Source organism: Olea europaea, unplaced genomic scaffold (assembly GCF_002742605.1).
Source record: "Olea europaea var. sylvestris unplaced genomic scaffold, O_europaea_v1 scaffold1603, whole genome shotgun sequence".
NCBI lineage: Eukaryota > Viridiplantae > Streptophyta > Magnoliopsida > Lamiales > Oleaceae > Olea > Olea europaea.
The window spans coordinates 184,429-197,042 of NW_019233660.1; the positions used below are offsets into that span (position 1 = coordinate 184,429).

General features: G+C 34.2%; 1 protein-coding gene across 1 annotated transcript; it reads right to left on the reverse strand.

The window, feature by feature from the left end:
- Positions 1 to 772: 772 nt before the first annotated feature.
- LOC111377088 (probable protein phosphatase 2C 6) lies at positions 773 to 4,486 on the reverse strand. The gene is made up of 5 exons (XM_023000139.1): positions 3,973 to 4,486; positions 3,410 to 3,793; positions 2,562 to 2,679; positions 2,134 to 2,357; positions 773 to 1,748 (listed from the first exon to the last, which is right to left on the reverse strand). The coding sequence occupies exons 1-5, from the start codon at positions 4,246 to 4,248 to the stop codon at positions 1,062 to 1,064; spliced, it is 1,689 nt and encodes a 562-aa protein (XP_022855907.1). The 5' UTR covers positions 4,249 to 4,486; the 3' UTR covers positions 773 to 1,061.
- Positions 4,487 to 12,614: the final 8,128 nt, after the last annotated feature.

Here is a 12,614-nt window from a genome sequence, read left to right on the forward strand (position 1 = left end):
GTTCAACTAATACGAATCATTGTTTGACTGTAAAATTATTGAGCTCGTAGTGGACATCTCAAGATGATGCGTGTGTTTTTTGTGTCGTGTGGGACAATCACAATCCTGTTGTACATTGAGGAGAAAACCAAAATAGGAAAAAGTGTAATGCATATTATCCTTGAAATGCACTGATCATGAGTAAAATGAACTTGGCATTTGATAATCTTGTTTAGAAGAGGATGAAGCTAATTGAGCTTATTGTATAATGTCATTGCTATTTTTTTTGGAGATCTTGATCTATCATACTACACATTTGGCCTATTTCTAAGTGCAGCACAACAATTGAACGTGTCGAATCTGAAGCTATATTCCAACAACTATTTAGTCAGGCGTGCACTAGTATTAGAAAATCTCCAAAATTGTCTTTGTATTAATCAAAAGGTTTTAAAAAAAAAATATTTTTTCTTACTTTATCCTGGCAAGAAGAGAGGGTAATATCAATGCCTGTAGAGGGGTTCAAATGGGTGAGCTGGTTCATATTCATCGCCCTAAAATTAAGAACTGGATGGGCCCATGATCGCCAATACTGCAAGATGGGCTGGCTCAACCGGTCATAAATATAGTTGGGTCGACCCAGCAGTTTAACATAACATCCTGTGATACCATCTACAACTTTTGGTCGTCTTCGGTCTTTTCAGCACAGTACAATAAAATCGGGCATACCAATCAATAATCATGTCATTAAGTTTGATACATCAAATGACCCAGCAATTACTTTAAAGAAATCCTCTGAGATGACCAAGCCAAGATTTCAAGCAATTGATAGAGCACAATATACATTCGTCAAGAGTCGGAATCCCAAGAGGAAGAAAAATATTACAGATAAAACAAAAATGTATACTTTCTATTTCCCTATTAGGAGTGTAACAAACATATTCGAACGGTACATGCATAAACTTTTCCAGCCACAATCAGTGTGTTCTAAATTTGACTGCCGTCAGATTCGTTTAGGAAGCAATCCTGAGAAAAATGGCTTTATCTTACAGCAAAAATCACACATTGTACTTTAGTCGACATCATCATAACCACTTTCTCCAACTCACCGATCCTTTCTCGAAAGATAAGAACCTCGGAAGACTAAGTAGACTATTAACACGGGTCACACCTTCGAGGGCTGACCATTCATCATCCTCTGCAATTGAAAGGCACTCGGCTAGGCTCCTCTTTGACTGCTCATGAATCCTTCCTGGTAGCTTCTCCTCCACTGGCTCGATTACAGACTCTATGTCGCTCGATTCTTTAACAATACTTGAATGCACAACAAGATCAGCATGAGAAGCTACAATGTCAATATTTGAGCCCTCGGTGTCGCCTTCTTTAGGGACCTTCATTTCCTCTTCCGAGTTAGTAGTGATATTATTTTCTGCTTTAGCCACATTAGTACTGGACTCTTTAATGTTATCTAAACGTATAGGAAGATCAGTACGAGAAGCTACATCAATATTTGAGCCTTCAATGCCCCCTTCTTTAGGCACCTTCGCTTCCACTTCGAGGTCTGTAGTGATATTATTCTGTGCTTTAGACACATTAGCTCCGGATACTTGTTGCAGGAAGAGACATACAACGGCACAGTCATCGTTCTTTGATGTCGGGTACTTGAGCCTCCATGCTCTAGTTGCGCAGTCGACAAGAGCCCTGGCGGCTGTTGGACCAGGAGCCGAGGCCACAATGTCCACGGCTTCCTTATTGGAGAGGACATCCCATACCTGTGTCAAAATAAAAGTTAGACAGCATGCTTAGAGTGAAGCTATACAGACTTGAATCATCTTACAATAAAGACATCATGACCTAAAAAGCAGAAGTGACCCAGAGACCAGGGGGTATTCTACTATAATAGAAGAGAGGATTTCTGAGGGTAAATTTATTTGTTTACTTTCCCTGTTCCCTAACCTATATGGAATAACACGTGGCATCATTAAAATCCCAAGGGTAAAAGACCATATACACAAATTAAGGCAATCCTTCAAACGTGTCCAACTCCAATACACCTAACACAGCTATAGAGAAAAGCATGTTTTGGGTTAAACCACAGGTAAAAATTTATCCATTGCAACTTTTTATCAATTAATAACAAAACTGTGAGAGCAATACCCCATCAGTGGCGAGAACAACAAACTCGTCTCCCTTAGTGATGTGGTGGTAATAAACATCTGGGATAGAAATTAAACCAAAATCTTTCAAACAAAAGTCACCAAACGCTCGGGCCATCGCCAAACCAGGTGAATTGCTATTGGGCAACCATACACGTGCAACTTCTGGCTCATCTTGCAATGCGAAAACTCTTCCCTTACATTTCTGGATCCTTGCAGCTTCTCCTGCAAAAGGAAAAGAGGAGTATTTTTTTTTTTTTTGCTGTGATTACAGAAGTGGAACTCTCCTTTCCGTTTACTTATTATTTTTCATGCCAGGAAGCCAGAATGTTACTTATCTTAAAAATCAAGTTTCTACAGCTCAATCCTTTATATCTGTACTGGCTCTGTATGCATGAAAGTAAGAGAAGAAAAGTTAGAGAATAATACTTGGAAGATTGGGTTTCAAATCTACAGTCAACTGCACAGCCATCAAAGAATTGTCTTTATTTCTTGTTGCTAATACTGCTCTCGAGTCACCAATGTTTCCGATTATGAGATCCTGATCCTGGAAAATCATGTTCCTAATTTAGTAAGACCATATAAGAATGTTTTAAGTCCTCTGTAGCCTAAAAAACCAACTAATAAACGTACAGCATCAATAGATAACTGTGTCGTGTCGTGGGCAATTCTCATTTATCATGAAATATTTCAGAAATCACAACATATGTAAACACTATTGCTAGAGTGATGTAAGGGGGCCAGAAGAGACTAGGATAAGGAGGAGGAAATTAGGAGATTGGTTGCTGGTCTTATATTGCTATTTCTATTCTCTAGACCGTAACCCTTCTCCTTTACCCAGGCTTGTGACCAGCTTAAAAGTAATTAAAAAAAATGATAATATACATGTAGATCTCACTATTCTAGGTAGTTTGGTAAGTCAGAGGTTAAAACTCCTACCACACAAGTATGCAACTGTAGACTCCAGGTGTTTCAGGTCATAGAAGCATATGATTCTCAGATGACACAAAGGATGGTGATACAATCTGTGAAATGACTCTTAAAAAGCCAAAAATATATGACAGCCCTAAAAACAAGTATTTGATGCTTTCATGCACAATAATTTCATTCAATCTAGCGAGCAATTTGTTTACAACTCTGGTTACCGATTTTGTTAAAAAGGTAAAAAGATAAAATGACACATTTCGCCACATTTTCCGTTGTTGGATGTTGTAGAACAAACAAGAAACCGTACAAGGAAATCAAAGGGAACATCAAAATTTTTACACAAAGCATACCTGCATTATCAAAGTAACTGCAGTTGTACCGCTACAGAAACAATCAATGGTAGAATGCAACTTCAGTTCCTTATCCATTAACTTGAAAGCCTTCAATATTGACCTCTTAAGCGGCATATGCATCTCAGGGAGTTTCTCATTGTCGTCAACTTCAATTGAATCAAATCCACCATCATCCATGAACTCATCAAAACGAATCATTCCTGTATGGTTCCCCTTCTCGCCGGCAGAAATTTGTTTGCTACCGGATTTGGCTTCCCACTCTTCACGCAGCAAGAGAGGAAGAGTATCCCGAACTTTCCTTGCAACCATATGACCAAAAGGACCATGACCATCAAACACACCGCAAAATATTGCATTTGTATTGCTTCTCGTACAAAAGTTCTATAATGAAAACATTCAAAGGCAAGTTATAAACTGACCCGAATGGACTTTCAGGATGCTATCTTAGGAATTGCCACTGCTTTCATATTATTCTTTCAACGCTACCATGAAACGTTAATCACAAAATACATACAAAAAATGTGTATATAGATAGCTAATCTATTTTCGAACAAACTGACCTCCCAAATGATCATGGCGTCTTGATTAGTTCCTTTCTTCCCCTGCTGAGTGTATAAGCAGGCGATGCCGTTTGCGCCATTGGAGAAAAGTCTGCCCTGAATCTGGTGCAGCGCCCGCTCCTCGGCGGCTGCGACAGCCGCGCCACCACCACTTAACTTGCTAATAAATGCTGCAAAATCACCTGAGCTACTCTTCTTCGACTTCAAATATATCTTCTTATCATACACATTTTCAGCCTCTCTCTTATTATCATTCTTCGAAAAACAAATACCCATCACACCAGAAATTTTTTTACAAAGTTTTTTTTTTTTTTTTTTCAGAATTTAATCGATCAAATTAAAAGCCATGAGCAGAAAACAGTCGACAAAAAACCAAGAAACGAGAGGGGAAATTTTGGAAAAAATAAAAAATAAAAAATACAGAAGAAGTGAAAATAGATAACGGTAGAAAGAGAAAGGATTAGAGAGAGAAATGGCAAGATCCAGGTGAACAAGGGGTGCGTAGGTAGGTGTGTGTTTATGACTTTCCTTTACGTATTTTTATTTTCTTTTATTTTTGTTGTGTACCGTTCGAATTGAATGTAAGTTGTACAGTGCCAACGCTTATGAATTATGATTAAAAGGGAGTTTCAATTTTATTTTTTAGAACAAATAGTTAAACAAAAAACTACGTTGAAACACAATTAGGACTTAATTGAAAGTTTTTTATGAAATTAAGAAATTTATATAACTTTTTGAAAGTACTTTGTGGCGTTAGAAGAGTTTTTAAAAGATAATGAGTTTCTGCTTTTCCTTTATGTAGAAGAGTTTTATAAAAAAGTCGCTTTAGATCAAATTTTTCTAAATTTATTTTTAATCAAATAAAGCACGTTCAAAAAATTATTTAAATAATTCAAAAATAATTTCTTAATTTTAGAAATAGATTTTGAGTTTTCAAAAGTCAAGCAAAACAAGCCCGACATAAGATTGAGTGCATTAAACAAAAATTGTACCGAATGACCCATGCTACTATTCAAAAGATTTTTCTTTTTTTTTTTTTAATCTGCTAGGACATGTTATTCAATAATTATTTTAGTGAAATGCACTATCAATGTTTGCATGCGTACGTTATTGTTTGTCTTTTGTTTTTGGTACAATGTTAACGTTTTTCGATTTGGACATATTAGTCAAACAATTTTTTAAATATATATCAGACTGACCAATCACAAATATTCGTCTTAAAACTTCAAATTTAAATTATGATAAATTTCATGAATTTGAATATAATTTCACGTAATCCATAAGAATCCATTAAAAATGGTGAAGTTTTAAAAGAACTTATTATGCATATCTTTAATTTGAAATCAATCTCTTGAAATCTTTTATTAGTGAAATTCTTATAAATTCACTTATTGAGAATAATGAAAATCTCAAATGACGACACCTAAATTATAATATTTTTAAAATTCATTAAAATTTCAATTGAGAACACCCTACTAATTTATTTTATCAAATATGAGTATAACATTTTTTTTTTTCAAAAAGTAAGGGTGGCTAATGAATTTGCTTGGTGCATGTTTGGTAGAAAATTATAAATATGTAGGGATGAGTGGCAGATAAGTATGTAATATTTATAGATTTTACGAAATGTATAAATAAAAATTAAGTTTGATCCAAATTGATTAAAAAGAAACACCTATCAAACATTGTAATATAGACCATTACAAAATCAGCTTTGAAAGTACGATTGCAAAATTATTGTTATTATTATTATTATTATTATTATTATTATTATTATTATTATTATTATTATTATTATTATTATTATTATTATTATATATATATATATATAATGCCACCTTGGATTAGAGGTCACACAATGAAACCTTCCAAAGGGGATGGACAATGATTGTACCTTTGGCCCTAGCCATGCCCAATTGCTTATTGCATGATTGCTTAAGTTTTGTTGGCAAGGACATAAAAACTAACAAATAGACTCTTGATTAGGAAATCTAGATAATTTTTTATTTTTTTTCTCTTCCCATACTTTTGAAACACAATTAGAATTAGGAAGTTATTTTTGAACTTGTTTAGATAATTCTTGGAAGTACGTTGTAGAACTGGAAGAGCTTTTAAATGATACTAAGGCTAGTTGACACGATTTATTTTTTTATTTCTTGTAGAATAACTTTTCCAAAAAATTATCGACGACTTCTTCTAGCAAGACAAAACACTTTCATAAAATTATTCAATATTTCAAAAGCAATTTCTTAATTTTAAAAATAACTTTTGACTTTTCAAAAGCCTTGCAAAAAAAGCCTTCACCCAATATAATTTCCACTGTAACTCTTCTACCAGAAATAAATACGAAAATAAAAATTATACCAAATGGACCATTACTAGTGCTACTATTCAAATGTATTGTATATGCTAGAACAAGTTATTCAATAATTATTTTATTAAAATGCATCATCAATGTTTGGAAACCTAAAAATTATTGCATGCATTTATGCATGATCAATGTTTGAACACAAAAAAATTATTGCATGCATTAATGCATACGTTATTGTTTTGTCCTATTGTTCTTGATATTAGTTTGTCAATTTTAACATTTTGGGGTTCGACCATGTTAGTCAAAGTAAGCCCTTGTTTGGGCTCCATTAATTTAGATGAAAATAAGTTTTGGAATAGTGATTTTTTCAGAATCCATGTTTAAAAAATAAGAAAAAGTTTTTGATTTACGTTAATATTATTTTATGGAAGAATGTGAGATTGAAAATGAGTTTTAAAAAATTGAATTTCGAAAAAATGAAGGAGGCATTTTGAATATATATTGGACCGGCCAATCACAAATTTTGTTATCGAATTTAGTTATTTTATCAAATATGATTTTAACTTCTTAAAAAAAAAAAAAAGGAAATTTTCAAGGATGTGTACCACTACAATAATAATACATAGCAATCAATTTGTGAATGACTTGCTACACAAAGACGTGACTTGAAGGGGATAGTTCATAGTAATTAAGGTTGGCCGACGAAGTTTCTCATTGCATGTAATCATAAACGATTTAAATTATAAATAGACAAATATGAGTATGAATAAGTATGTAATATTTATGAATCTTACAAAATGTATGGATAAAAAATATATTTGATCAGGTTGATTAAAAAGAAGCACCTACCGAACATTGTAATATAGATCATTAAACGTCAATTCTATCAACATGTTTGTAACCAAGTTCTGATCATGAAAATGTAAATACTAATTCTTCTAGCTATGAATACCTGAAGATTTTTCTATATCATCAATAAGACAATAATGCCATCAAATCAAGATTAATAACTTTGATTAGAGGTCACACAATGAAACCTTCCAAATGGGACGGACAATGATTGTACATTAGGCCCGAGCTACACGAGTTTAATTGGAAAGGACATAAAAACGAACAAATAGACTCTTGATTAGGATATATTTTGATAAGAGATAAATCTCTCGTCAATTAGATACTAAAATATTAATCAATTTTATAAGGTGGATTACTTTTCTTAAAAAAGTTAACCTTTGAAGATGGAACCACAAGTATGCACATGGTATCAAAATTTATTAAGCTCAAACGAGCAATACATTCTTATTAAAATTCAAAAAATGAGCACATGTATTTCAAGATTGGTCTGCTCAAACGAGATACCGTCTTGTGACGGCATGGTAATGGATAAATCCCACATCGATTAAATACTGAAATATAGACCAATTTATAATGATTTGTACTAATCCTCTTAATAAAGTTGATATTTTTAAATGAAATTCTAAGTCTTAACATTTTTGTTCAATGTATATTATCACGTTAGTAATGAAAAGTACTGAATGTAGGAGATCAAGACTATTGTATTCAAATTACCATTTAGAAAAATGTTTCAATGAGTTTCTACAAGTAATTTTTCTTTAAGAGACTCATGTTTTTTTTTTATTATTCGTAAGTTAAATAGTTTAATCAATAAGAAAAATGATTGTGAAAATAATGATGAGTCACATCATAATTTGGTAGTATATTTCAAGTTCTTAACTACTTGCTTTAACATGCTTAATCATTGTTTGTTAAACTAGGCATGGGCTATGCATCAAGGGAAGTTAGTTTATATTGTTAGAGTGGACATTGGCACGTCTATTTTTTTTTTTTTTTTAATTTTTTAAATGGATATGTGTGAGATTTGAACCAATTAGAAAAGAGCAATATGTATTTATTTAACGGTTGTTCCTATATATCTTTTAATTATGGATAAAGCCGTGAGTACACGAAAAACATTACGGAATTGTACTGAAGTTGATGTGGCAAAGCGAGATTCTGGAGTTTTTTTTTTCTTCTTTCAATGATGACATGTCATGTGTTGTTTGTAAAGATTTTCTGTCAAAAAATTCTGTACATGTAACATGATTGTTTAATTATGTTAAAGATAGTGTGTGTGTAACTCATAATCAATAAAAATGATCCGCCTAATTTTCAATAGTAAGGTGGTTCACAAGAACAATTAAGGAATATTAATTTTTGAGAACAAGCATGTGTTTTTGAATATAGATTAATTCTATTTGTACTGAATTCAACTTACTGAAAGTTGTCCTCCCCTCTCACAGCGCACGCGAGTCCCATGTGAATATAAAAATTTTCAAATGTGGTTCCCACCTCCTATTGTGAGGAGTAGGTAAAGGATTAGGTAAAAAAATTATATACATGTAGCATTGTCCTTGAATATATGAATCTTGTTATAGCCGAAGATTACCAAGGCCCAAGACCGAAATGATTGTGGACTTTGTTAATGATGCTGTCAAGGAGATGGTTCCTGGGCTGATTTGGGGATCGGGCCTGGCAGGATTTTGGGCAACTGTTGCTGTTTTTGTTGCGTCCTATAATGTGCAAAGGTATAAATTGTAGGTTTAGTTATCCTCTGTTTCTTTGTTTATCAGTATTGTTTGTTTGGGTTGAATCTAGTGCTTTATGATTTTGATTCTAAGGGATAAAAGATATAATTATCCATTTGACACCTTGACCGAGTTCACTAAAATACACAAAGTATTAATAACAATAGATACAACAGATAACAGGATAAGATTGCAGTAAAGAAAGGATCTTGGTTTGAAATCTACAACTAACTCCCAAGTGGACATGACAACACCAAATAAGGTGCTGTAGCAGAGTATTTACTACCTTAGGGATTTGGAAAAATAAGCAATTTAACGGCGGTGTTCACACTGTTAACATTGCCAAATGGACTTCTATGTTGAGTATGTGCTAGTTTTTGTATTCATAAGGAGATGTGGAGTCTCCTTAGTTAACTTGTTGAGATACGGGATCAAGTCCAAGTATCGAGTTTCTTGTTTGTGAGTGCCTGTAAATCCCCTGTAATCTTCCAACCTGTATGTGTAGAGGGGATCGCAGATAAATGGGAAACACAGAGCAAACTTCTTGTCCATCACATGGATACTGAAACAAGAGCCAGCTTCCATAACGTGAAAGATTATATCCAATTTTGCCGGCGTCCAGAAATTGTGACAAGATATAGAGAAATATGGGCTGTTAAGTGTTCTTGCCACCAATTATTGACACAGCCTTTCGTAGACAAGAGAAATGATCTACGGACAATCTGGTTTCAATGAGCAGTCAAATGCCCTTTTGTTTTCATCACAATGGCTGCATGTTTGATATGGACAAATCTGATTAGTACAGTAGATAAAATTCTATTGATTAGTACAGAGAGATTTCTCTTTTGTGATGCAAAGATATAGGTGAATATCAGTTTCTTTTTATTTCATTCATATTGATTTCTTGCCTACAAAATCTTGTATAGCATAGGCTACTTTCTTTAAGTTTTGATTTATTTCCATCATTGATAGAGGCAAGGTTTATTATGTCCTCTTTTATACAACTTTTGCTATTCAATATACTAGGACAGGGAGAATGCCAAATTCCTATCTTATTAAGGTAGAATGGCCTAATAACCATTACCTTAACTAGAATGGACTTTACCAAAAATGAAAATAAAAATAAAAGATTGCACAGGCTACATTTGCTTGTGACAATGACTATATCAAAGGTAGCATATTCCTAAATTTTCTGATCACCTTAAATGTATTTCTGTGAACTGAAGAGAAGATAATTCATCTACAAAGGCAATGATTTAGACAAAAACTTAATGTATTTTTTTTATTTTTGAACTTTGTTAGAATTGACTCGTACAATGCAAGCAGTTCTCTTCAATTACACTGATCTGCAGGGGAGGGGGAGGAAATGTGTCCAGAACAATATTAATATAACATTATTTACACACAGAACAAGATAGGACAAGATGTTTATATGTCCAGAAGTGCTACAGGTACAACATCTTTGACAGCCCTCTCACATGTAGGAGTCACGAGCCCCACATTTTGTGAGAAGGCTGTAAATATGTAAAGCGCTTGGTGCTGTACATATATCATTTTCCTTATATGTCTTTCAGTCCTTCATTCTTGGGCACCCTTGCCAAAGCAATTAGATACCTGCAAGTTATGGTTTTTTTCTCTCTCCCGACCGTTCTTTTAGGGTGCATGGCATAGATTATGTTGCAGGAGGTTAGAAATAATAAATCCACATTTCAAAATCGTCTGAGATGATCTTCGCCAGTGTTTTTAACCATTTTTCTGAGGCAACTTGAAGGCTGAAGGGACTCCAGGTTTTCCTGCGCCTGGGGGTCTCAAGAAAAAGTCCAGATGCTAGGGCTTGCTGGAACCACAGCTCAAATTCTTCGTCTTCATCCATCATTTCAGCATCTAAATCCCATGGATATCGAGCCGAATTAGATTCTTCTCCAGTCCAACCATGTTTACATGGAAGCTGGGTCCATGAGTGTTTGGCCTAGAAGCCATTCCCTATATTGAGATGGAATGACATCTAAAAGTTATCAGTGGAAATTGATGTACGACAAAAATAAACAGTGCAACAGCAACACTAGAAATCAGTGGATGGTTCTGTTTCCTGAGGACTCCTAAATTTGGAGGTCCAATAAATAAGAGTTGGACTGCTGAAAAATCATTTGGTCGATGTACATTAATATTTTATTGAAATTGGTGAGGAAAAATGATGGTATTCTGGGCTAGAATAGATCTTGATAAAACAGGGGAAGAAAATTGGACACTAACTTGTGTGCTTTTAGGGGGGGAATGCTTATGAAAAAGATGGTAGCAGCAATGAGGTTAAAAAGTTTCAAAAAGGTCGCATCTCAGTGCAGCACCAGCTTAGGTTAGTGATTTAATTCTCTCCAGTTCTCTTTACATTTTTCTTTTTCTTTTCTTTTTTTTCACTATCTCCTTAAATTTTTATGACATAATTTTTATTTTTATTTTTTTGAGTCAAAAGCATTTCATAAGGTAACATCGTCAAGTATACTAGGCGAGAAAATTTGAGAAATACAATTTGTCCATTGTTTAATCGGATTATTGAAAAAATAAAAGATGCATCGTGTACTACAGCATTTGGTGTAAACAAAAAGTCCGTGCTTCACACACCAGTGTTAGGAGTCCGTATTTATTATGTCAATCTAGAAAACATCTTTGGTGAAAACCAACCCATCTCTACCAACAGTTGCCTCAACAGCCAGGAGTCCTTTTAGATTGCATTTCTAAAGCTGCTCGGGTTTCGTTCCAAATCACCACCCTAGAATTAATGAATCCATCCTCTCTCTTAATAGGAACATCTATGTTCATTTCCAGTTGGCCTGAAGGTATCTGCTGCCATATGACGGACCTCCAATCGCTTTACTTCAACAATGGCTGCAACATCTCCAGTTCCCAACTCATGCACTCATATGATATTTGTTAAGGTGTAGAGCCTAATTATTGTTGATGTACGGAGTCCATTTGCAGATTCACTTTTGCAGTAAGGTCACAAGGGGTAGGAAGTTTAGTCCATGGAAACAAAGAGATAGTTTACCTTAGTTTTATTCCACGCTCGTGTCCCCGTAATCAATTATTGCACTTTTCATGATATATTCTGATTAGTCTTTTAGGATAATAATGTCTTTTCCATAACAAGGGTTGCACCTTCATCACCTAAAGGCTAAAGTAGAAAGCAGGTTGGATCATTTGGATGCACTTTAAGGGATCATAAGCATTTAGAGGTGCCAGGTAGGTTGAATTGAGTCACTCGATTCGTCTACCATCAGCCTCGACTTGGCCCATCGATGAGCTAGCTCGAAAGAAATAAATACAATCTAATAACGAATAAAAAGAAATGAAAATATACTTATAATACTATCTTCTTAGTCTATAATTACAAAATTGAAAAGATGTTGAAAAGTCACATTCATCTTCTTGAAGCCATTGACGCGGACAAACCTGTGCTTCCACACGGGTTGTAATACTACCCAAGCTACATGGCGCAACTTGGTCCAACATATGGTTTTCATTATAGAATGTTTCAAAAGAAATAAATACAATCTAATAACGAATAAAAAGAAATGAAAATATACTTATAATACTATCTTCTTAGTCTATAATTACAAAATTGAAAAGATGTTGAAAAGTCACATTCATCTTCTTGAAGCCATTGACGCTGACAAACCTGTGCTTCCACACGGGTTGTAATACTACCCAAGCTACATGGCGCAACTTGGTCCAACATATGGTTTTCATTATAG

Coding starts and splice junctions, on each gene's coding strand:
- LOC111377088 (XM_023000139.1), bottom strand. CDS start 4,248: ATGGGTATTTGTTTTTCGAAGAATGATAATAAGAGAGAGGCTGAAAAT. Junction 3,794..3,972: donor ACGCCATGATCATTTGGGAG/GTCAGTTTGTTC, acceptor TTTTCATTATAG/AACTTTTGTACGAGAAGCAA. Junction 2,680..3,409: donor CAGTTACTTTGATAATGCAG/GTATGCTTTGTG, acceptor ATGATTTTCCAG/GATCAGGATCTCATAATCGG.